Source organism: Aegilops tauschii, chromosome 3 (genome assembly GCF_002575655.3).
Source record: "Aegilops tauschii subsp. strangulata cultivar AL8/78 chromosome 3, Aet v6.0, whole genome shotgun sequence".
NCBI lineage: Eukaryota > Viridiplantae > Streptophyta > Magnoliopsida > Poales > Poaceae > Aegilops > Aegilops tauschii.
Window position 1 is genome coordinate 167,308,396 of NC_053037.3, and position 24,792 is coordinate 167,333,187.

Here is a 24,792-nt window from a genome sequence, read left to right on the forward strand (position 1 = left end):
GGCCTCCCGTACAATGATGAAGCAGCACGGCAGGAGCCACCGTCGGCTTTGAAAAGGGCGGAGTGGAGAAAGGTATCGCTGAGCTCCTCCATCCAACTGCTTCCACCACAAGCCAAGCCACACTGCCTTCCACGCCAGAGATTCGCAGCCATGTCCGACGAGCTCAAGCGCGGGATCGCGGGCGCCGCCGCCGTCGCCGCCTCCCACCCGGCGCCCTACGCGCCGCGGGCCCCGGCCGACGCCGACCGCAGGCTCGCCGCCTCCGCCACCGCCTCGCTGGGCTCCCCGCCGCCGGCCGCCGCGTCGCCCACGGCGCACAAGATCACGCTCAAGAGCGCCGACATGAAGGAGGAGATGCAGAAGGAGGCGTTCGACATCTCCCGCGTCGTAATCCCCTTTCTCCCTGCACATTGGATTCTCGATTTGGTCCCGCCGCGCTGTCCCAGCGTGGCTGGCCGCTGGGGTTTGGTGTGGGGAATTTGTTTATTTGTTTGTCCTTTTTTGCATACTAGGCGTTCGAGAAGCACACCATGGAGAAGGACATCGCGGAGTACATCAAGAAGGAGTTCGACAAGAACCACGGCCCCACCTGGCACTGCATCGTCGGCCGCAACTTCGGTAATCCCCTCTCTTCCCCCATTCCTTTTCGAAATAGCGTTGTACGGAGGATGCGTCTGTGGTGGATGTACTTTGGGGTGATTTGGCTTGCTTGAGCGTGGCCATTTTCTTCTCTTCTGAGGCGACCATAAACTTCTGTTGATGAATATATCTCCTAGGGGACAGTGACTGAGGCATAATTTCTGTGAATGTCAGATGCAGCAATAGAATGCTAAGTTAACTGCATAAGTGACCCTTTAGATTATGTATTTCAGAAGTACTTTGAAGGGCCAATAATAATAGAATGGCCGTAAGGATAAATCATCTGATGTCTTTTAGGTCAACGCAAAAGCAAGCTGGCACTTAGGAAATAGGATGTGCTAATGTAGTGTGATTCCTTGCTCATATGGCTCATTGTTTGGATGCTATTTTTTCTACCAATGTAAGTATTTGCTCAGGTTCTCGCCAGTATCAACCAGATCCAACTTTCCGTAGCTATAACTCAGTTTGTTGTATTTTCAGCTGAGAAATCTGGAATTTATGTTTCAGTCTTTCTTGTATAAAACTAATTAGAGTAAATTGCATTTGGGTCCTTGTATGTTGATCTTATAATGAGATGCATGGAAAACTGATATGGCATGTTATGTAGATTTCTCAGCTGACTTGGTAATGCCATGCCACAAGATTTTCTTTGTCATGCCACATGGTATGCCGTGTCATCTTAGAGGTTTACATGATGCACCATATCATTTGTTTCCATCTTCCCATTATTAAAACTTCGACAGTTAACATTAGGCTGAAAGAAATTTTGGGGACCTCAAATGCAATTAGCTCATTCGAATGGTGAAGTGGTTCTAGAAGAACAACAGATTAATCAAATGTCTTCATGTGTGCAGACAGTTACGTGTTACTGTTAATTATACATTTTCCACTCTGTCTTCTACAAAAAAAGGGTTATCTTACTTGAGGGGTAACCGTTTCATTTCACCAGATTTCTTAGAGTTTGTTGACAGTATTTATTTGCAAGCCAGATCATTTTACAGTAGAAGGTCGCATCAGGAATACAGATAATCATTAAGTTATTGCACGTATGGTCGATTTGCATGGTTTTTTTTTTCTCTTTAGCTGGCACTGACCAAACAACAATGATAGCCATTAGGCCCATGACAAGAGAGTCGTTTCATTTGTGTTTGCTGTGATTATTGAAATCCCGCATCTTGGTTGCAAATCAGTGTTTTCCTTTGTATTATAATATTATTTTCTTCACATTTGTTAGTCTAAACTTTAGCAACACATCAAGTTTTCTTTTCCAATAAACAGAGAGGGGGACCAAGGGAACATATGGCTCTACTTTTGTTATATTGATTGTTATTACTTGCTACGCTCCTCACCCTGAAAGGAGCCAGGCCTATTTGATTGGCCACTATGGTTGCCTCAGTTTGCCACCATTGGAGTAAGGCTGATTTGATCAAGGTAGACGGATGTTAGTCTAAACTTTAGCAACACATCAAGTTTTCTTTTCCAATAAACAGAGAGGGGGACCAAGGGAACATATGGCTCTACTTTTGTTATATTGATTGTTATTACTTGCTACGCTCCTCACCCTGAAAGGAGCTAGGCCTATTTGATTGGCCACTATGGTTGCCTCAGTTTGCCACCATTCGAGTAAGGCTGGTTTGATCAAGGTAGATAGGTGTTTGGTTTGTGACCACAACAACAACAATAACTGGTGCTCCATTTGACACAATACCAGCTGTTAAATCCCATGTCATGACCTTTAGATGATCTCGTGGTTCCATGTCGTATTGGTGATTATGTCCCAAAAACTAAATCCTAAAGTGAAAGAACAAATTTTGTTAATATTAGGGCTCTCTAGTTGGCTGTACAGACGCTAGAGAAAGCTTACCTTTGCTTCTCAAAGTCTTGTAGAAAATGTAGAAAGATTTTGATTCACTAATTTCATCAGTCAATCTAATAAGTATGATTGGGTGAATTGCTCATAGTATATTCTCTTTGGCCCATTTTTGGTGTTTATTTGTTTAATTCCCAAGGTTTAGCTTGTGTGTATTTCTTGTCTTGCTTTGCTTTTGTGGATTTTCTTAGAGGGGTGTCATCTTCTCAAACCAGTCAGAGGATACTCAAACTTTGTCAGTCCCACTGGAGTTATTATTTGTTTTGGTATGTTCCATCCAGGAGCTTTAGTTTATGTGGCCCATGAGCTGAAGGTTAAAAACCTCCAAAGAAAAAACCATTCAGTATGATTGGTTGTGTATTATTGTGGTGAACCATAGTAGCCGGGTTCGCGGGTCGAGGGTGCGTTCTGTGACCCGGGGTCGATCGACCCCAATCGAGGGTCGGGGACGAGGTGGGGTCGTGATGGGTCGTCAGGCGGATCGCGACCCTGATCGATCGATGATACCCCAGAACCCCAGATCAAGAACAACTGCGGGGAAACGGGTGTCATGGTGAATCGAGGGTTACCTAGTAATCGCGCTCCAAATTCAGAAATCCACCGGACTGTTGGTGTCCGCCGTCTGCAGTCCGCCACTCGCCGCCGGTCGTCGAGCTTCTTGGTGTGGTATCCGCCCTCTCTCACCTTGCTCCCATAGTCCTGCCATTGATGGATAAGAGGCCTCGATGGATAAACGCTTGGTGTGAAAGATTTGGCCTCGATGGAAGCTGGAAGGGCAAACTGGAGGAGTGCTGAACGACTCGTGGCTTGGAACGGGATCGGAGACTAGAGCTCTGCAGATGAAGTAAAGAAGAAAGATATGGGAATAGTTACTCTTGGTGTGATAGAATATGGTAAATGAGAAGGTCACGCCGTAGACGGCTGACTTGTGGCGTCATTTTTTCTGGGAAAGTAGGAGGGAAATAAATCACCACTCAGATCATAATCTTTTCAGGCGGGAATGGCGGGATCTCTCTTTCCATCCATGGCAAAATCACCATGACCCAGAGTCATCGACCCGAAATAGTTTGGGTCACGACCCACGTTCCCAATTGATGTCCCGGAGATGTATACCCCTCGTCGAACCTCGATCCGGAGGGGTGGCGAACCACGACCCGCGACCCCGTTCCTCGACCCGGCCGACCCTGATTCCTGGCAACTATGTGGTGAACTGTAGGGAGTTCTGCCTTTGCTTGGGAACGTAACAAGCGAGCTGACAAACGATGGGAACATAATCACATTTCTTTTTTTAAGCTGTTCCCTTGGTTGGTGTAGGGAGATTGGGTATATGTTGAAACAGCTAGCTGCTAAAACATTGAAAGATAATAACTTAAACTGACTACTCCCGATTTGCCTCCCATTTTCATTCCCACTCTATATAGTGAGTTGCAGTTAAGACTTAAGAGGCTAGTGGTGTATTTTATTATACTTGTTGTCTTGAGTTTCATTTGTTGATCCTGGGCAATAAACTATTGCCCCCATACCTGGTTGCTGGTTTGCCTAAGAGATCCTTTTGAGAACTTCAAATGCTGGAAGCTACACATGATATGATACAATATTTTTCACTGTTATAATCTACAGCACTTGTCTGATGATCTCGGACCCTTTGCTATAGACAAAAGATACATACGAGTGCAAGCAATGTTGCTAATTATTATTTTCATCGCATTTGCAGGTTCCTATGTGACGCACGAGACGAACTACTTTGTGTATTTCTACATTGATTCTAAAGCTGTCTTGCTATTTAAGTCTGGGTGATGGGCGCAGCTGATCCTTCTCCCGCTGGCGTCAATCACCTGTGTGCCCCTCTTTGATCCACGTCTGCAACTGAACTGGAAAATCAGAAATTTGGAAACGACTCCATGTTGGTGTGAAATCTTAGATCGTGTCTTTGTTTTGCTTTGTTTCAGCTAGGTGTTGTTGACGTTGTCTCATTGTAATATTGCCACAAAATCGAACGAGAAGTCATCGTCGACAATGTACGAAAAACTGTCTGATCTACTGACTTGCCAAGTGTCCTGGCCTCGTGGGATGGTCAAATTCAGAATTTACATTTTGCTCGTATTGAGTCATACACCCCACCCCGGATAACCTGCACTAGTTGTGTGTTCATATGGGGCGTGTTTGGTTACATTGCCGATTCAGCCTGGCTCTATTGAGCCGGTTTGAGGGGATGCAGGCCAAAAAACCCCAGATGCACATAGTTTGGTTGCCTGCATGCCCTTAGTTGCACGAGACAAATATTTTTGACCCAGCGTTTGGTTGCCCGCATTGCATTAGGTGCACATATGACATGGTGTTTGGTTGCAACCTGCATAAGATGTTGTCACCACTTTTAACTAATGGTGACCTTATCACACACAATCTGAACATAGTGCCAGCTAGTTAAACAAATGACAGTTCATCCTAACTACAATCAAATGACAGATCAAATTATTAAGAGCCATTGACTAAATAGAGGATAGTTCATCGGTGTTGCTGTTTCATCTTCCTCTTCTGCTGCTGCTGCTTCTTCCTCTTCTTTTGTGCTTCTGCTGCTGCTGTTTCTTCTTCCTCTTCTTCAAATCCTGCACTGACCTCTGTTAAGCCACATTGCCTCTGCCCGCTCCAACCTTTTTGTTCTTCCAACCGTCATTGTCAAATGCCTCCACATCATGGCTAGAGCTAACAACATCGTCAGACACGTGTTCATCAAAGCCCCACTGGAGGATCCAGTTATGCAGAATGCAACAAGCAAGAACTAGTTTAACCTGAGTGGGGTATGGGTGGAATGGCTTCTGATCCAGGATCTTAAACCTATTCTTCAGAGCTCCAAATGCCCTCTCAACAGTTACTCTAAGGCTGGAGTGTCTGAGATTAAGTAGCTCCTGTGCAGTCCTAGGAAAGTTCCTACCAGAGAACTCGTTGAGATGGTACCTGGTTTTCCTGAAGGGTGGAAGAACACCCGGCCGACATGCATAGCCAGCATCTCCAAGGTAGAACTTGCCGTCGGGGATGTTGATCCCATCAGGTCGACTCATGTTGTCAGTGAGAATGTTTGCATCATGCGCTGACCCCTCCCAGCCAGCCAGCACATATGTGAATCTCAGATCAAAGTCAACAGCAGCAAGCACATTCTGGCTTGTGTAGTGCTTCCTCCCCCTGTATGTTGCAGACTATGACCTAGGAACTCTGGCAGTGACATGAGTACCATCTATTGCCCCAATGTAGTCCTGAAAATGGCATCACTAGCCTGTGTTAGTGCTGAACTTGCACAATACAAGCATATCAAGCAATGAAAAGTGTATATTGTCAATGCTCACCTTGAAGTATGGATACCATCTTAGGCTTCTGCGAATCTTGGGTGGAGTCTGGCCAGATGGTCTCCTGATCATCTCTCCTCTAAGCTCCCCAACAGCAAAAAGCACCTGCTTGAAGTACCTAGAGATGGTCTCCATTGACCTCCTGAACGTGTTGTGAATGACCCTGAACCTCTGGTTATGCCAACAACATGGAGGAACATGGCCACTTGCTCTTCGACACTGGTGTTGATGCTATCTTGTAACAGGCCCCTGCTCCTGAAGGTCTCGACAAGCCTGGCAAATGGTGCTCTTTTCATTCTAAGCATCCACAGAGCCTCGACGTCATTGCAGTTGTAGATGTAGCTCAGATTTTGGATCCTCTCCTGTTCCCGGGGAAACAATGGACCATAGCGGATCAACGGTCTCCCAGCACGACGAACAGCTCTCTGGTGCATGAACACTACCCATTCCTGAATCACACTAATCAGTGCTGCTGCCTGGATTATCAGCCTCATCCGTGCGTCCATAACCTAGTCGACATCGACGGTTCGTTCAGTGGCAAATCGATCCTACACCTAGCTTAAAGGCCTAACCACTGAGCTAACAAAGGGGGAGGGGGTGCTGCTTACCGGCATCGAAGACGAGGACGGCGTAGGGGAGCCATGGCACAGAGTAGGTCGACCAGACGCTGGCCAACAGCAAGGGGAGCACCAGATCAGCCGCAAACGCCGCCGCCTATAGCGCAGATCTGAAATCGCAGCCGCCGCCGGTGGTGAGGCAGTGCAGAAGAAAGGGGGGCAGTGGCTATGGATGAGCGAGTGAAAGGGGGGTGAGACGAATTTGGCGCCGGGACGACGCGCCAAATTTCCATCTCCCGCCACCCCCCCACCCGCGCCTCGCTCCCGCCCAGCGACCTTGCGCCGCACTCCGCCTGGCTCGCGAGAAACTGCCGATCCGAGGGTTTTCAGCGAGCCAGGCTTTGGGCTGCTTTGAGAAGCGTGCGATGCAGACCCAACAGTAAAACCTGGCAACCAAACAGGCCTCTCCCTTTCCGCGCGGGCCTGGTTGGGCTCGGTGCGGGCAACCAAACACGCCCGTGGTAAGTCACCCGGGGAGCAGCTCTGGCTGTGTGCACCCAGCCCGGGGTATTTCCTTTTGAAGAAACTGGCACGCTGCTGTGAGCGTAGGATTCGAGGTTTTTGGCTGTTTCTGGTGCAAGATCTCGTCGATCTGTGAGCACGGTGTATCTTCCCGTTAATTGGGTTCTCCACGCGGAGGATAATCCTTGTCGCTGTTTTCTGGTCAGCTATACTAAACCATCGTATCTCATGAAGGATCAGTTGTTTTTTTAATGGAAGAAAGATCAATCGATTTGACGCAGAGTTCACAGCAACGGAGAGACGTTTTGGCATGACAAGGTTCACATATGAGTAAACGCACTCGAGCCCGTGACGTCGACGTGCGGCCGGTGCGGTGAGATGCGATGCTTCCTTTCCGGTCGCCGTCGTGAGTGCAAGGCAACGTCCGTTCGATCGAAGCGACCTGATTCCATGCCGCCTGCACGCAGCAATGTCCACGCTGCTCGGACAGTGAGAAAAAGTGTTCACGGACGGTGACGACGCCGCGCGACCTAATAATTAGCCTACGCACGCGCACCTTAGAGAGACAGACGACTAGGTGTTTTAGAAAGCCGTCGTGTATTCCTAAAAAAAAAAACGTCGTACATCTGCCTTTTTTTTGCGGACTCAAACCTTGTATTACTCAATCACAGTATCATTACAATCCTCGGCAACTAACTCCAGGACTTCCGGAGGACCCGATCCTAACCAAGTCATAGTCCTCTTATTTAGACGACCAAAGGAGGCTAACAAGTCGCTCGCCTTATTTCGTGAGCGAGCTACATGAGTAATACAAGTTTTATGACGGCTTAATAAGTTTCTAATCTCATTAACTAAAGACGAGTAGACCGAACGATCAATATCTCCACAAGTGAGCATAGCCACAGCAGCAGAAGAGTCAAGCTCAACTTGTATCGGCAGCGTAGTGCGTTGAACCGAAGAGGACAACCCCTCCAAGCAAGCAAAAAGCTCAGCTTCCAGTGCATCTCGGCAGGTCCGTAACACCCTACACGCTGAGAAGATGATTCCTCCTACCTCATCTCTCAAGATCATACCTGCCCCAGCATCTTCACATGACACAAAAGCTCCATCTGTGTTTAGTTTTGTCCACCCATGCATCGGTTTTTCCCAGCTAGGCAACGTAGCCTTAAGATGGACCGATTGCAGACTATTGTCCATCATAATGCTGGCCTTTCCTCTCCCTGCATCTACACCTTTATCGTTCTTGATGGCCACCAGAGAGTCCAGATAGCTCTGCAGGAAACGGACCGATACTTCCATCAGTGGTACCGGTTTATGATGCACCACCTCATTGCGTATGAACCAACTTCTCCAGAACACGAGAAGTATCATACACCTCTCAATATCGCTCATAGGCGCGAGTACTTGCAGTAGCCACTCCCTGCCACAATTAACAAAAGACTGTATCCGAGGTAATCTCCAGACTTTTGCCATTCTCAAGTATAGATCCCTCCCGAACTGGCACCGCACGAACGGGTGAAAATTATCTTCCGTGTCTAGTCCACAGACCGGGCAAACACTTGTGGTCTCCAATCCGATCTTATGCTTATTTTTCCACGTTGGCAACCCATCGGTCATGACTCTCCATGCAAAGTTTGCCACTCTTGGCGGAGCACCACAACTCCAGATGAACGTCCAACAGCTTCTCGCACCTGACGGCGACGAACTAGAGGATTCTGCGTTGGCCCTGTGTATCTCGTCGAACGCCAGCTGATATGCACTCTTCACAGAGAAGACACCCAACTTGTCCGGCCCCCACGCAAGAACATCCTCGCCTCGCCTAAGTGACACCCTGATTTTCAGAATCTCCAACACATCTGCTTGCATGAGATATTGGTTCAAAGTTTGAACTTTCCAGGTCCCATTGTCATTCAAAAGATCGGACACATATCGAATGCGACAGACACCCTGCCTCGAGATCGGTTTGTAAGAGAAAGGCCTTGGTATCCAGCTATCTCGCCACACCCGAATGCTTCTCCCATCGCCTATTCTCCAAATCAGACCTTTCTTTAACAACTCCAAACCATGGCTAATAGCCTGCCAAGATGATGAGGCATTTCCAGCAAACACCGTGTCTTCTAACTTGCCCGCCGGGTAGTATTTGGATTTGAGCAAACGGGCGCACAAGCTATCCGGCCTTGTGATCAACCTCCAAGCTTGGCGAGCTAGCAGGGCTTGGTTGAATAGGCAAAAATCTCGGAAACCAATTCCACCTCTATCTTTTGGTTGCATAAGATGATCCCAACCCTTCCAATGCACCTTCCTCTTCCCCTTCTCTGACCCCCAGTAAAAGTTCCTCACCATTCTAGTGAGATCATCACACACCGAGAACGGAAGCTTAAACACTCCCATTATATATGTGGGTAGAGCTTGGGCGACAGACTTTATAAGCACTTCCCTCCCCGGCTGCGCCAACAATCCGTCACCCCACTGGACAATTCTTTTGGTAAGTCTTGTTTGGAGGTTTTGAAACTTCCCTTTAGACATGCGACCCTCGGGTGTTGGAAGACCCAAGTATTTCTCCTCAAAAACCAGACTTTTGACTTTAAGAACATCCCTAACCTGCTCCTGATCGGGGGCCGGACATGCTTCCCCGAACAAAATAGAGCACTTGTCATAGTTCAAGCTTTGACCCGTGGCCATACTATAAAGATCCAAAGCTGCTTTAACCTGCTCCGCTTGATCCCTCGTAGCCTGAAAGAACAACATGGAATCATCTGCAAACAACAAGTGGGATATACCCGGGGCTCTCCTACAAATTTTCACGGGAGCAATATCTCCGACTTGTACCTTGCTTTTCAAAATAGCTGAAAGTCCATCTGCCACAAATAGGAATAAAAACGGAGAGAGTGGGTCTCCTTGCCGTAGCCCACGCGACGGTGCAAATGAATCCAGGAGAGTTCCATTTAATTTAATTGAATACCTCACCGATGTGACGCACGCCATAATCCAATCAATCCATCTGTGAGAGAACCCTAACCTTTGCATCACCTGCTTCAAGAAAGCCCAATCAACTCTATCATAAGCTTTTGACAAGTCCAGCTTATACGCACAAAAACTCCTTGAGGGGTCCTTTTCTTGTTTAATATAATGCAAGCACTCGAAAGCAACCAAGGCATTGTCAGTAATCATCCTGCCTGGTATGAAAGCACTTTGCTCCACCGAGATTATGCCATCCAACAAAGGCCTTAATCTATTAACAAGGCACTTTGAGATTACCTTGTACGTGACATTACAAAGACTTATTGGCCTATAATCCGACATCCTTGAGGGATTAGATATTTTTGGAATGAGCACAATTGTTGTATCATTAACACCCTCAGGCATAACACCGGAACTGAAAAACTCCCTGACCGCAGCCATGACTCCCTCCTTCACCGTACTCCAATTCCGTTGAAAGAAACGAGCGGGAAATCCATCCGGCCCTGGTGCCTTCAAAGGCCCAATTTGAAACAATGCGTCAGAGATCTCCTTGTCCGTAAACGGCGCGCACAGCCTATCATTATCAGCCTGCGACACCACTCATTCAAACAAACTTACTACTTCAGATGCATTGGAGGAAGTATTTACAGCAAATATATTATGGAAATACTCATTTGCGATATTGCTCATCGTTGCAAACTCAGTATGAACGGTTCCAATGCTGTCCGTCAACTCCCTGATCTTATTCTTTCTCGCTCTCCAAACTGCTTTGCTTTGAAAGTACTTGGTGTTTCGATCTCCTTCCTTCAGCCAGGATATCCTCGATCTCTGCATCCACAACATCTCTTCCTGATACAACAGCTCATTCATTTTATCCATGACACTCCTTATTTCTTCCCTGTCCGCATTCATGTGCATAAGCTCCTCTAGTTGGCTTCTAGACCTCGCAAGTTCTCTAGTTACATTGCCAAATTTCCTGCTCCATGAACCTAGCGCAGTCATTGTTTTTGACAGGGCCTCCCTCAACTGCGCAAGGTTATGAATCTCCCCTACTGCTGTCCATGCTTCTTCCACCACTTTTGGCAACGCCGAATCTCTCTCCCAAAATACCTCGTACCTGCGGCATGTTACTCTCGCCGGTCCCGAGTCCGGTTCCCCTTTAAGGAAGCCCACAAGGTGATCAGAACACGGGGACGGTATATGCTCAACTGCAGCAAAAGCGAATAAATTTCGCCAGTCATTTGTAGCCACTGCTCGGTCAAGTCTCACCTTGACATTTGCCGACCTCCCTCTTCTGTTATCGTATGTGAAGGGAAGGCCGGTGAACCCAAGATCTACTAATTCACATACCTCCAGCGTATCCCTGAACGCTACCATCTGTGCTTCCGCCCTTGGCGTGACCGAAAAATGCTCAAAGTCCCACATAGCTTCGTTAAAGTCACCGATAACTAGCCAGGGCAAATTATTAGCAGTTTTCATATCCCGTAACCTAGTCCACATTAGGTGTCTATTTTCCACCCGCGGTTCTCCATATACAAAGGTAGCTCTCCACTCCGGCGCTCCTTCCCGAACCCTAATAGCTACATCAATGAACCTGTCATCCTTGTTGAGAATATCCACCACACATTCCTCTCTCCAATATAGTGCCAAACCACCACTTAGACCATTGCTATCCACTCCACAAAAACCCTTCAGACCAAGTTTTGCGCGGATCCTTTTCATCTTCTCCTCCTTTTGTCTTGTTTCACACAAAAACACCAGCATGGGGGAACGCGACTTACACAACGTCGCTAGCTCACGAACTGTCCGGGTGTTCCCCCCTCCCCGGCAGTTCCAACTTAGGCAATTCATTGGACCCGGTGGTCCTCCTCACCGGAGGCCGCCTGTGAAGTGGTGTCCATGTCAACTCCCTCCCTTTCCTCCCCCACTGCCTCCCCTTGCTTCCTCCTTTTCACTATTGGTTTCTTGCCCGGAGTGCCCTTAGGGTCCGACGGGATCCCTACACCATTGGCATCGCCAAACTCCAAGCGAAGGACCGCATCTGCCACCTTACCTCCTAGGTTCAGCCTACCCTGGCCCCTCACATTGACAACAGCATCCTCATCCACCAGCCTCTTCCTCATTGTACGTTCCTCCGCCGCCTTCATCATCTTAAACTGCATGATATCCATCCCCACGGTCAGCTCCAAACCACCCTCCCTTTGAGAAACCACCTCCTCCTTCTCCTCCGCAGCGTCAGCCCTACTACCTCTAGCTTCACCTCCTCTACCACCCCTACTTCCTCCACGCCCCCACCCAGCAGGTCCAGCACCTCCTCTACCTCCATCGCTCCCTCCACCTCTACCACCTCGACCACCGGAACCCACTGGTTCACTAACCCAATGCAGCCAATCCCCCCATTCACGAAGTGCACTGTCATGTACTCCGTCTCCGCATTCCTCCACAACATGTCCCATACGCCCACAAAAAAAGCAAAAATCTGGGAGTTTCTCATAAAACACCGAGTACCTCTTCCTCTCCTTCAAGGTAATATGCACAAACCTTACTAATGGTGTTGTTACATTGACGAACACACGGACTCTCAGGAAGTTTGATGGGTTGTGTTGGGGATCGTAGCAGAATTTTAAAATTTTCCTACGCTCACCAAGATCCATCTATGGAGTATACTAGCAACGAGGGGAAAGGAGTGCATCTACATACCCTTGTAGATCGCGAGCGAAAGCGTTCCAATGAACGTGGATGACGGAGTCGTACTCGCCGTGATTCAAATCACCGATGACCGAGTGCCGAACGGACGGCACCTCCGCGTTCAACACACGTACGGTGCAGCGACGTCTCCTCCTTCTTGATCCAGCAAGGGGAAGGAGAGGTTGATGGAGATTCAGCAGCACGACGGCGTGGTGGTGGATGTAGCGGGTCCCGGCAGGGCTTCGCCGAGCTTCTGCGAGAGGGAGAGGTGTAGCAGGGGAGGAGGGAGGCGCCCAAGGCTGTAATACAACTGCCCTCCCTCCCCCCTTTATATAGGCCCCCTGGGAGGGGGGGGGGCGGCGGCCAGGGGGGTAACTTACCCCCCAAGTCAAGTGGGGCGCCCCCCCACCCTAGGGTTTCCAACCCTAGGCGCAGGGGGAAGGCCCATGGGGGCGCCCCAGCCCACTATGGGCTGGTTCCCTTCCCACTTCAGCCCATGGGGCCCTCCGGGACAGGTGGCCCCACTCGGTGGACCCCGGGACCCTTCCGGTGGTCCCGGTACAATATCGGTAACCCCCGAAACTTTCCCGGTGGCCGAAACTTGACTTCCTATATATAATTCTTCACCTCCGGACCATTCCGGAACTCCTCGTGACGTCCGGGATCTCATCCGGGACTCCGAACAACTTTCGGGTTTCCGCATACTCATATCTCTTCAACCCTAGCATCACCGAACCTTAAGTGTGTAGACCCTACGGGTTCGGGAGACATGCAGACATGACCGAGACGCCTCTCCGGTCAATAACCAACAGCGGGATCTGGATACCCATGTTGGCTCCCACATGTTCCACGATGATCTCATCGGATGAACCACGATGTCGAGGATTCAATCAATCCCGTATACAATTCCCTTTGTCAATCGGTATGTTACTTGCCCGAGATTCGATCGTCGGTATCCCAATACCTTGTTCAATCTCGTTACCGACAAGTCTCTTTACTCGTACCGCAATGCATGATCCCGTGACCAACGCCTTAGTCACATTGAGCTCATTATGATGATGCATTACCGAGTGGGCCCAGAGATACCTCTCCGTCATACGGAGTGACAAATCCCAGTCTCGATCCGTGCCAACCCAACAGACACTTTCGGAGATACCCGTAGTGCACCTTTATAGTCACCCAGTTACGTTGTGACGTTTGGCACACCCAAAGCACTCTTACGGTATCCGGGAGTTGCACGATCTCATGGTCTAAGGAAAAGATACTTGACATTGGAAAAGCTCTAGCAAACGAAACTACACGATCTTTTATGCTATGCTTAGGATTGGGTCTTGTCCATCACATCATTCTCCTAATGATGTGATCCCGTTATCAACGACATCCAATGTCCATAGTCATGAAACCATGACTATCGGTTGATCAACGAGCTAGTCAACTAGAGGCTTACTAGGGACACGTTGTGGTCTATATATTCACACATGTATTACGATTTCCGGATAACACAATTATAGCATGAACAATAGACAATTATCATGAACAAAGAAATATAATAATAACCATTTATTATTGCCTCTAGGGCATATTTCCAACAGTCTCCCACTTGCACTAGAGTCAATAATCTAGTTACATTGTGATGAATCGAACACCCATTGCGTCCTGGTGTTGATCATGTTTTGCTCTAGGGAGAGGTATAGTCAACGGATCTGCTACATTCAGGTCCGTATGTACTTTACAAATATCTATGTCTCCATTTTGAACACTTTCACGAATGGAGTTGAAGCGACGCTTGATATGCTTGGTCTTCCTGTGAAACCTGGGCTCCTTCGCAAGGGCAATAGCTCCAGTGTTGTCACAGAAGAGAGTCATCGGGCCCGACGCATTGGGAATCACCCCTAGGTCGGTAATGAACTCCTTCATCCAGACTGCTTCCTGTGCTGCCTCCGAGGCTGCCATGTACTCCGCTTCACATGTAGATCCCGCCACGACGCTTTGCTTGCAACTGCACCAGCTTACTGCTCCTCCATTCAAAATATACACGTATCCGGTTTGTGACTTCGAGTCATCCAGATCTGTGTCGAAGCTAGCGTCGACGTAACCCTTTACGACGAGCTCTTCGTCACCTCCATAAACGATGAACATATCCTTAGTCCTCTTCAGGTACTTCAGGATATTCTTGACCGCTGTCCAGTGTTCCATGCCGGGATTACTTTGGTACCATCCTACCAAACTTACGGCAAGGTTTACATCAGGTCTGGTACACGGCATGGCATACATAATAGACCCTATGGCCGAGGCATAGGGGATGACACTCATCTTTTCTCTATCTTCTGCCGTGGTCGGGCATTGAGCCGTGCTCAATTGCACACCTTGCAATACAGGCAAGAACCCCTTCTTGGACTGATCCATATTGAACTTCTTCAATATCTTGTCAAGGTATGTACTCTGTGAAAGACCAATGAGGCGTCTTGATCTATCTCTATAGATCTTGATGCCTAATATATAAGCAGCTTCTCCAAGGTCCTTCATTGAAAAACACTTATTCAAATAGGCCTTTATACTTTCCAAGAATTCTATATCATTTCCCATCAATAGTATGTCATCCACATATAATATGAGAAATGCTACAGAGCTCCCACTCACTTTCTTGTAAACACAGGCTTCTCCATAAGTCTGTGTAAACCCAAACGCTTTGATCATCTCATCAAAGCGAATGTTCCAACTCCGAGATGCTTGCACTAGCCCATAGATTGAGCGCTGGAGCTTGCATACTTTGTTAGCATTCTTAGGATCGACAAAACCTTCCGGCTGCATCATATACAACTCTTCCTTAAGGAAGCCGTTAAGGAATGCCGTTTTGACGCCCATCTGCCATATCTCATAATCATAGTATGCGGCAATTGCTAACATGATTCGGACAGACTTCAGCTTCGCTACGGGTGAGAAAGTCTCATCGTAGTCAACCCCTTGAACTTGTCGATAACCCTTAGCGATAAGTCGAGCTTTGTAGATGGTCACATTACCATCCGCGTCCGTCTTCTTCTTAAAGATCCATTTGTTTTCTATGGCTCGCCGATCATCGGGCAAGTCAGTCAAAGTCCATACTTCGTTTTCATACATGGATCCTATCTCGGATTTCATGGCTTCTAGCCATTTGTCGGAATCCGGGCCCGCCATCGCTTCTTCATAGTTCGAAGGTTCACCGTTGTCTAACAACATGATTTCCAGGACAAGGTTGCCGTACCACTCTGGTGCGGAACGTGTCCTTGTGGACCTACGAGGTTCAGTAGTAACTTGATCCGAAGCTTCATGATCATCATCATTAACTTCCTCCCCAGTCGGTGTAGGCACCACAGGAACATCTTCCCGCGCTGCGCTACTTTCCGGTTCGGAAGGGGTGACTATCACCTCATCAAGTTCCACTTTCCTCCCACTCAATTCTTTCGAGAGAAACTACTTCTCCAGAAAGGACCCGTTCTTGGCAACGAAGATCTTGCCTTCGGATCTGAGGTAGAAGGTATACCCAATAGTTTCCTTAGGGTATCCTATGAAGACGCATTTTTCCGACTTGGGTTCGAGCTTTTCAGGTTGAAGTTTCTTGACATAAGCATCGCATCCCCAAACTTTTAGAAACGACAGCTTAGGTTTCTTCCCAAACCATAATTCATACGGTGTCGTCTCAACGGATTTCGACGGAGCCCTATTTAAAGTGAATGCGGCAGTCTCTAAAGCATAGCCCCAAAATGAGAGCGGTAAATCGGTAAGAGACATCATAGATCACACCATATCCAATAGAGTGCGATTACGACGTTCGGACACACCGTTTCGCTGAGGTGTTCCAGGCGGCGTGAGTTGTGAAACGATTCCACATTTCCTTAAGTGCGCACCAAATTCATGACTTAAATATTCTCCACCACGATCTGACCGTAAGAATTTTATTCTCCTGTCACGTTGATTCTCAACCTCACTCTGAAATTCCTTGAACTTTTCAAAGGTTTCAGACTTGTGTTTCATTAGGTAGACATACCCATATCTACTTAAGTCATCAGTGAGAGTGAGAACATAACGATATCCTCCGCGAGCCTCAACACTCATTGGACCGCACACATCGGTATGTATGATTTCCAATAAGTTGGTTGCTCGCTCCATTGTTCCGGAGAACGGAGTCTTGGTCATCTTACCCATGAGGCATGGTTCGCACGTGTCAAATGATTCGTAATCAAGAGACTCCAAAAGTCCATCTGCATGGAGCTTCTTCATGCGCTTGACACCAATGTGACCAAGGCGGCAGTGCCACAAGTATGTGGGACTATCGTTATCAACTTTACATCTTTTGGTATTCACACTATGAATATGTGTAACATCACGTTCGAGATTCATCAAGAATAAACCATTAACCAGCGGGGCATGACCATAAAACATATCTCTCATATAAATAGAACAACCATTATTCTCGGATTTAAATGAGTAGCCATCTCGAATTAAACGAGATCCAGATACAATGTTCATGCTCAAAGCTGGCACTAAATAACAATTATTGAGGTTTAAAACTAATCCCGTAGGTAGATGCAGAGGTAGCGTGCCGACGGCGATCACATCGACCTTGGAACCATTCCCGACGCGCATCGTCACCTCGTCCTTCGCCAGTCTCCGTTTATTCCGTAGTTCCTGTTTTGAGTTACAAATATGAGCAACCGCACCGGTATCAAATACCCAGGAGCCACTACGAGTACTGGTAAGGTACACATCAATTACATGTATATCACATATACCTTTGGTGTTGCCGGCCTTCTTGTCCGCTAAGTATTTGGGGCAGTTCCGCTTCCAGTGACCACTTCCCTTGCAATAAAAGCACTCAGTCTTAGGCTTGCGTCCATTCTTCGACTTCTTCCCAGTAACTGGCTTACCGGGCGCGGCAACTCCCTTGCCGTCCTTCTTGAAGTTCTTCTTACCCTTGCCCTTCTTGAACTTAGTGGTTTTATTCACCATCAACACTTGATGTTCTTTTCTGATCTCCACCTCCGCTGATTTCAGCATTGAATATACCTCAGGAATGGTCTTTTCCATCCCCTGCATATTGAAGTTCATCACAAAGCTCTTGTAGCTTGGTGGAAGCGACTGGAGGATTCTGTCAATGACCGCGTCATCCGGGAGATTAACTCCCAGCTGGGATAAGCGGTTGTGTAACCCAGACATTCTGAGTATGTGCTCACTAACATAACTATTCTCCTCCATTTTACAGCTGAAGAACTTGTCGGAGACTTCATATCTCTCGACCCGGGCATGAGCTTGGAAAACCATTTTCAGCTCCTCGAACATCTCATATGCTCCATGTTTCTCAAAACGCTTTTGGAGACCCGGTTCTAAGCTGTAAAGCATGCCGCACTGAACGAGGGAGTAATCATCAGCACGCTGCTGCCAAGCGTTCATAACGTCTTGGTTCTCTGGGATTGGTGCTTCACCTAGCGGTGCTTCTAAGACATAATCTTTCTTGGCTGCTATGAGGATGATCCTCAGGTTCTGGACCCAGTCCGTATAGTTGCTGCCATCATCTTTCAGCTTGGTTTTCTCTAGGAACGCGTTGAAATTGAGGACAACGTGGGCCATTTGATCTACAAGACATAGTGTAAAGATTTTAGACTAAGTTCATGATAATTAAGTTCATCTAATCAAATTACTCAATGAACTCCCACTCAGATAGACATCCCTCCAGTCATCTAAGTGAAACATGATCCGAGTTAACTAGGCCGTGTCCGATCATCACGTGAGACGGACTAGTCAAGATCGGTGAACATCTCCATGTTGATCGTATCTTCTATACGACTCATGCTCGACCTTTCGGTCCTCCATGTTCCGAGGCCATGTTTGTACATGCTAGGCTCGTCAAGTCAACCTAAGTGTATTGCGTGTGTTCCGAGGCCATGTCTGTACATGCTAGGCTCGTCAACACCTGTTGTATGCGAACGTTAGAATCTATCACACCCGATCATCACGTGGTGCTTCGAAACAACGAACCTTCGCAACGGTGCACAGTTAGGGGGAACACTTTCTTGAAATTATCATAAGGGATCATCTTACTTACTACCGTCGTTCTAAGCAAATAAGATGCAAAAACATGATAAACATCACATGCAATCAAATAGTGACATGACATGGCCAATATCATTATGCTCCTTTGATCTCCATCTTCGGGGCACCATGATCATCTTCGTCACCGGCATGACACCATGATCTCCATCATCATGATCTCCATCATTGTGTCTTCATGAAGTCGTCACGCCAACGATTACTTCTACTTCTATGGCTAATGCGTTTAGCAACAAAGTAAAGTAATTTACATGGCGTTATTCAATGACACGCAGGTCATACAAAATAATAAAGACAACTCCTATGGCTCCTGCCGGTTGTCATACTCATCGACATGCAAGTCGTGATTCCTATTACAAGAATATGATCAATCTCATACATCACATATATCATTCATCACATCTTCTGGCCATATCACATCGCATAGCACTTGCTGCAAAAACAAGTTAGACGTCCTCTAATTGTTGTTGCAAGTTTTTACGTGGCTTGTATAGGTTTCTAGCAAGAACGTTTCTTACCTATGTAAAACCACCACGTGATTTGCCAATTTCTATTTACCCTTCATAAGGACCCTTTTCATCGAGTCCGTTCCGACTAAAGTAGGAGAGACAGACACCCGCTAGCCACCTTATGCAACTAGTGCATGTCAGTCGGTGGAACCTGTCTCACGTAAGCGTACGTGTAAGGTCGGTCCGGGCCGCTTCATCCCACAATACCGCCGAAACAAGACAAGACTAGTAGCGGCAAGAAGAATTGGCAACATCAACGCCCACAACTGCTTTGTGTTCTACTCGTGCATAGTAACTACGCATAGGCCTGGCTCATGATGCCACTGTTGGGGATCGTAGCAGAATTTTAAAATTTTCCTACGCTCACCAAGATCCATCTATGGAGTATACTAGCAACGAGGGTAAAGGAGTGCATCTACATACCCTTGTAGATCGCGAGCGGAAGCGTTCCAATGAACGTGGATGACGGAGTCGTACTCGCCGTGATTCAAATCACCGATGACCGAGTGCCGAACGGACGACACCTCCGCGTTCAACACACGTACGGTGCAGCGACGTCTCCTCCTTCTTGATCCAGCAAGGGGAAGGAGAGGTTGATGGAGATCCAGCAGCACGACGGCGTGGTGGTGGATGTAGTGGGTCTCGGCAGGGCTTCGCCGAGCTTCTGCGAGAGGGAGAGGTGTAGAAGGGGAGGAGGGAGGCGCCCAAGGCTGTAATACAACTGCCCTCCCTCCCCCCCTTTATATAGGCCCCCTGGGAGGGGGGGGGGCGGCGGCCAGGGGGGTAACTTACCCCCCAAGTCAAGTGGGGCGCCCCCCACCCTAGGGTTTCCAACCCTAGGCGCAGGGGGAAGGCCCATGGGGGCGCCCCAGCCCACTATGGGCTGGTTCCCTTCCCACTTCAGCCCATGGGGCCCTCCGGGACAGGTGGCCCCACTCGGTGGACCCCGGGACCCTTCCGGTGGTCCCGGTACAATACCGGTAACCCCCGAAACTTTCCCGGTGGCCGAAACTTGACTTCCTATATATAATTCTTCACCTCCGGACCATTCCGGATTTCCTCGTGACGTCCGGGATCTCATCCGGGACTCCGAACAACTTTCGGGTTTCCGCATACTCATATCTCTTCAACCCTAGCGTCACCGAACCTTAAGTGTGTAGACCCTACGGGTTCGGGAGACATGCAGACATGACCGAGACCCTCTCCGGTCAATAACCAACAGCGGGATCTGGATACCCATGTTGGCTCCCACATGTTCCACGATGATCTCATCGGATGAACCACGATGTCGAGGATTCAATCAATCCCGTATACAATTCCCTTTGTCAATCGGTATGTTACTTGCCCGAGATTCGATCGTCGGTATCCCAATACCTTGTTCAATCTCGTTACCGGCAAGTCTCTTTACTCGTACCGCAATGCATGATCCCGTGACCAACGCCTTAGTCACATTGAGCTCATTATGATGATGCATTACCGAGTGGGCCCAGAGATACCTCTCCGTCATACGGAGTGACAAATCCCAGTCTCGATCCGTGCCAACCCAACAGACACTTTCGAAGATACCCGTAGTGCACCTTTATAGTCACCCAGTTACGTTGTGACGTTTGGCACACCCAAAGCACTCTTACGGTATCCGGGAGTTGCACGATCTCAAGGTCTAAGGAAAAGATACTTGACATTGGAAAAGCTCTAGCAAACGAAACTACACGATCTTTTATGCTATGCTTAGGATTGGGTCTTGTCCATCACATCATTCTCCTAATGATGTGATCCCGTTATCAACGACATCCAATGTCCATAGTCAGGAAACCATGACTATCGGTTGATCAACGAGCTAGTCAACTAGAGGCTTACTAGGGACACGTTGTGGTCTATATATTCACACATGTATTACGATTTCCGGATAACACAATTATAGCATGAACAATAGACAATTATCATGAACAAAGAAATATAATAATAACCATTTATTATTGCCTCTAGGGCATATTTCCAACAGGTTGATCCTTCCTTCATTCACCGTAACTGTAAACAGAGGTTCTCCTACCTTCTTTGCAACCTTTTCTGCCAACTCCTTCTTCCTCGTCAAACTGTCCGGCAATCCTCTAATCCTGGCCCATAATGGATACATGTTCAACTCATATTCTTCTACATCTGAAAATCCATCATACTCTACTAAAACCACCGGATCCCTCCTGAACTGCCATGGCCCTCCTTCCATCACTCGCTTCCAATCTCCCAAACAATGACATTGAGCCAAGAACAAGTTGGGGCCCTTAATGTTGAAGGTCACCCCCTGCGCACACGCCCACGCGTTCCTCACGAAATTAAGCAGAGAAGCATGGCTAAACGGCCGTAGGGTATGAACCCTAAAGAGCGCCATCCAGCGAACATCCTTGATCATATCCTCAAACTCCCCAGATAGATCCAAATCTTCTTCCTCCTCCCCTTGCAACTTGAGGTTCTCAAACGCACCATCTAGATCTTCGTCTGCCCCATATTGCTCCCAATATGCCCCCTCATCATCCTTCTGAACGTCTGCCTCACTCCCCCCGATCGTCTTCGCCACGCCCTCATCACCCTTCGCCTTCGTGTTCCTCGGGCCCCGCCCGCTGCCCGAAGATGGATCTTCAACCCTAGCCGCCTCTACTCCCGGTATCTCCATCCCTCCTCTCACCCCCTGACTGCTCGGTTCCCCCATGCAATCGTCGGAGTCCACTCCTGCCAGCCCCTCGTCGTCCTTCGCTCGAGAAAACGCCGTCGATCGGTGAGATTTGACGTAGATTCGGTGTACTTCGGCGGCGCCGCCGAAGGAAAGGTTGGACCCTAGGAAACCCTAGGGGAAAAGCTTATTGAACTACTTATGTCGTATATGTGCCTTATGTATGAGTGTCTTCATCTGTATTGTACGTATGCCGTTACGCGTTTTTACTCCCTTGTAGTCTAAGTTTTTAGGCGGTTCATCGTCTTGGCTTTGGTGGCGACGATGATGGCGCTGAATAAAGATTCTCCGTATCCTTCCCTGATGAGGCCATCGGTCCTATGGTTGGGGATAGATTTGGAAACCAGTTTGTTCAAGTAAGGATGGCGTGGCTACGGCGGCATCCTCGTGGTGGACCTGTGTCCTCGGGCTTTGTTGTTGCGACGGCGTTTGCTCCAGCGTCGGCGTGGATCTTGGGAGGTAGTCCAGGAGCGGATGCAGATTGTGGTCTGCATCGACGACATCTGGAAGACGGAACGTGTGCTGGGTTCGTGGATGACAGGTATGGTTTCCTCCTTCGGCGTCTTGGTCGTGGTGGGGTGCCAGATCTGGAGTTTGATGGCGTGTCCGGGGTGTTGCCCCGGTCTGATCCGTTTAACGGCAATGGCTTCACTTTTGGTGAGCCACCTTGGAGGTCCGCAAAGCTGTATACCAGCGATGGAGCCGCGTCGAGCTCGGATGAGGAGGAGATCCGTCATTCTTTTCTTCGGTGGCTGCTGTGGTGGTGCCGGAGGCAGGTGACGGGCGTTAGTGTCAAGTTCAGAGATGTTCTGCTATCTTTTTAGTTTTGTCATGTCGGTCCTTACGTGACTTGTACATTGCTCTTTATGATATGAATGAGACACGTATTACCATGGAAAAAAAGACGTCCGTGCACCGGAACATTTCACCGTGTCCGTACGCGGTTGCTGTAGAGCGGCTCGTGTGTATGGTGGACTGCCCTGTCCCTGTATTACTGAAGCTTCGTTTGCAGGACAAATGTATAAATGACTTATATAGGTTGAAGATGTGTTTAGGAGCATGAATTCAATATTTATCGGAGCTTCGTTTGCAGGATAAACGCAAGAATGATTCAGATAGCAAGAAAACGCAAGAAACATGTGTTTAGGAACAAGAAAACGCTGGATTCCTCCATTGGTATTACCGCAGAATGCGATAAAAGGTACAAGCAAAATATCGCAAATCCAAATCGAGCGATCCAGGGACCTGACCCCCGCGTCGCCTCTCCCTGGCGACACGGGGGGAACCACTCCGGTGCCGCCACCTTCCCTCCTCCCTCCACCCCCCACCTCGCCGCCGCCTGACGAGACCGCCGGCGAAGCCCAGCCTGGCTCCAGGAAGGGTGGCGGCGGGGCATCCCTCTGCGAGGCGCGAGGGCGCATCTGGGGCGCGGGCGCGGCGGGCTTGGGCGGGCACGCGGGCGCGGCTCTGGCTTGGGCTGGTGAGGCTCCGGCGGTCCGAGGGGTGACGCGGCGCGGCGGCGGGCTCGCTCCGGCGCGGGCGGTCCGAGGGGGGCGCGGGATCTGGCGCTCCAGCAGGGGCGCGCGGGCGGGAGGTGGTTCGGCTCGGGAGGCGCCGGGCAGGGAAGCTCGTTAGGCGGTCGTGACGCGAGGAGGAAGCCGGGGCGGCGGCCCCGGTCTGGGAGCCCTGGCGTTTTGGCCGTGGTGACGTGTGCGCTCGCTTCTCATTCGCAGCTTGAGGTGCTGCTGATGTGGGTGCTGCGCGGTGAAGCTTGGTGGTCGGCGTTGGAGAGTGCAAGGCGCAACAGGAACGGCTCCAATGATCTCCATGCTTCTGGGTGGATCAGATATGTAGGCCTCCATAGGGATGTGTGTGTTCCGGGCGAAAGCCTTGACCCGACTACTTTGTCGGTGCCGTCCACGGCGGCGCTTTCGGGCGTCGTTTCTCTCCTTGGAGGCGTCGTTGTGGAACTCATCTTCTTCTACGTAGGGCTCGGGCTCTCCGGGTGAAAACCTAAGCTCCAGATTTTTCGAAGCGGGCGACGGCGGCGTCTTCGTTGTTTCCCTCTTGGGGGCGTTGCTTGGGAGAGTTAGCTTGTGTTTGGTGCGTTTGGTTTTCTCCTACGTCGGGTTTGGTGGATGCCGAGGCAGCGGCCCCAGACGGCTGATGTGCGCCGAGGCGGCGGCCTCGGAAAGTGATGCGCGGGGCGGCTCCATGGGGCGGGGCGGCGGCTCGACCTTCGCTTGGGTGGCAATCTTGGGCCACTTGGGTGGCAGGCTTGTCGGTCCGGTCGACGCGTTCCAGAGGGGGCGGTCTGACTTTGCGTCGGGGCGACGGCCCTGGATGTGGTGCGACGTTCGTGGTCTGCGAGCGGTTGCCCTGAGCAGCGTGGGCTGCGGGCAGCTGGGTTGTGCGGCGTTGCTGCTCGAGCGGAGCGGTGGTATGTCGGGGCAGCGGCCCCGGAAGGTGGTGCCGGTTGATTGCGCTGGGCGCGACGGAACAGTGGATGTCGAGGCGGCGGCCCCGGGAGAATCACTGTGGCATCCAGACTTCTGTGGCAACGATGATGGTGGGAGCGATGTCGGCGACGCGGCAGTGGTTGCGATAGTCGGTTCTTCTCCGACGTGTCCACGGTATTGCCTGGTTTGTTTGTTGCTGTGGAGTCGAAGCTGCGGCGGCGAGGCCCTATGGTATATGATGACTGGCTGCAGGTGTCCTTTCGGCGATCTTCCGTAGCGCCAGCCGTGCCTGGTTTCGTTCTTCTTAGTTCTCCGTCAGAATCGGAGTTGTGTTGTTTGTCTGCAGGTCGACATGTTGTCGAAGAGGGTGGGCTTTGCCCTGTGTGATTCAGTCTATGAGAGTGGGCTCGGCCCTTGTTGTTTCGGTTTTTGCCCGG

At 49.3% G+C, this 24,792-nt stretch overlaps 2 protein-coding genes across 2 annotated transcripts; one reads left to right on the top strand and one right to left on the bottom strand.

Moving 5' to 3' along the window:
* On the top strand, window positions 1-4,549 carry LOC109783289 (uncharacterized). Its single transcript, XM_020341902.4, has 3 exons — window positions 1-387; window positions 513-618; window positions 4,224-4,549. Exons 1-3 carry the CDS (start codon window positions 151-153, stop codon window positions 4,304-4,306), a joined length of 426 nt encoding a protein of 141 aa, XP_020197491.1. The 5' UTR covers window positions 1-150; the 3' UTR covers window positions 4,307-4,549.
* Window positions 4,550-10,490: 5,941 nt separating this feature from the next.
* Window positions 10,491-11,654, bottom strand: LOC141042803 (uncharacterized). The gene has a single exon (XM_073511699.1). The coding sequence runs from the start codon at window positions 11,652-11,654 to the stop codon at window positions 10,491-10,493; it is 1,164 nt and encodes a 387-aa protein (XP_073367800.1).
* Window positions 11,655-24,792: the final 13,138 nt, after the last annotated feature.

Excerpts from the sequence above, each read along its gene's own strand:
- LOC109783289 (XM_020341902.4), top strand. The coding sequence starts at position 151 with ATGTCCGACGAGCTCAAGCGCGGGATCGCGGGCGCCGCCGCCGTCGCC. Across the intron at positions 388-512 it reads CGTTCGACATCTCCCGCGTC|GCGTTCGAGAAGCACACCAT; the intron begins GTAATCCCCTTT and ends TTTGCATACTAG. Across the intron at positions 619-4,223 it reads CATCGTCGGCCGCAACTTCG|GTTCCTATGTGACGCACGAG; the intron begins GTAATCCCCTCT and ends TCGCATTTGCAG.
- LOC141042803 (XM_073511699.1), bottom strand. The coding sequence starts at position 11,654 with ATGCTGGTGTTTTTGTGTGAAACAAGACAAAAGGAGGAGAAGATGAAA.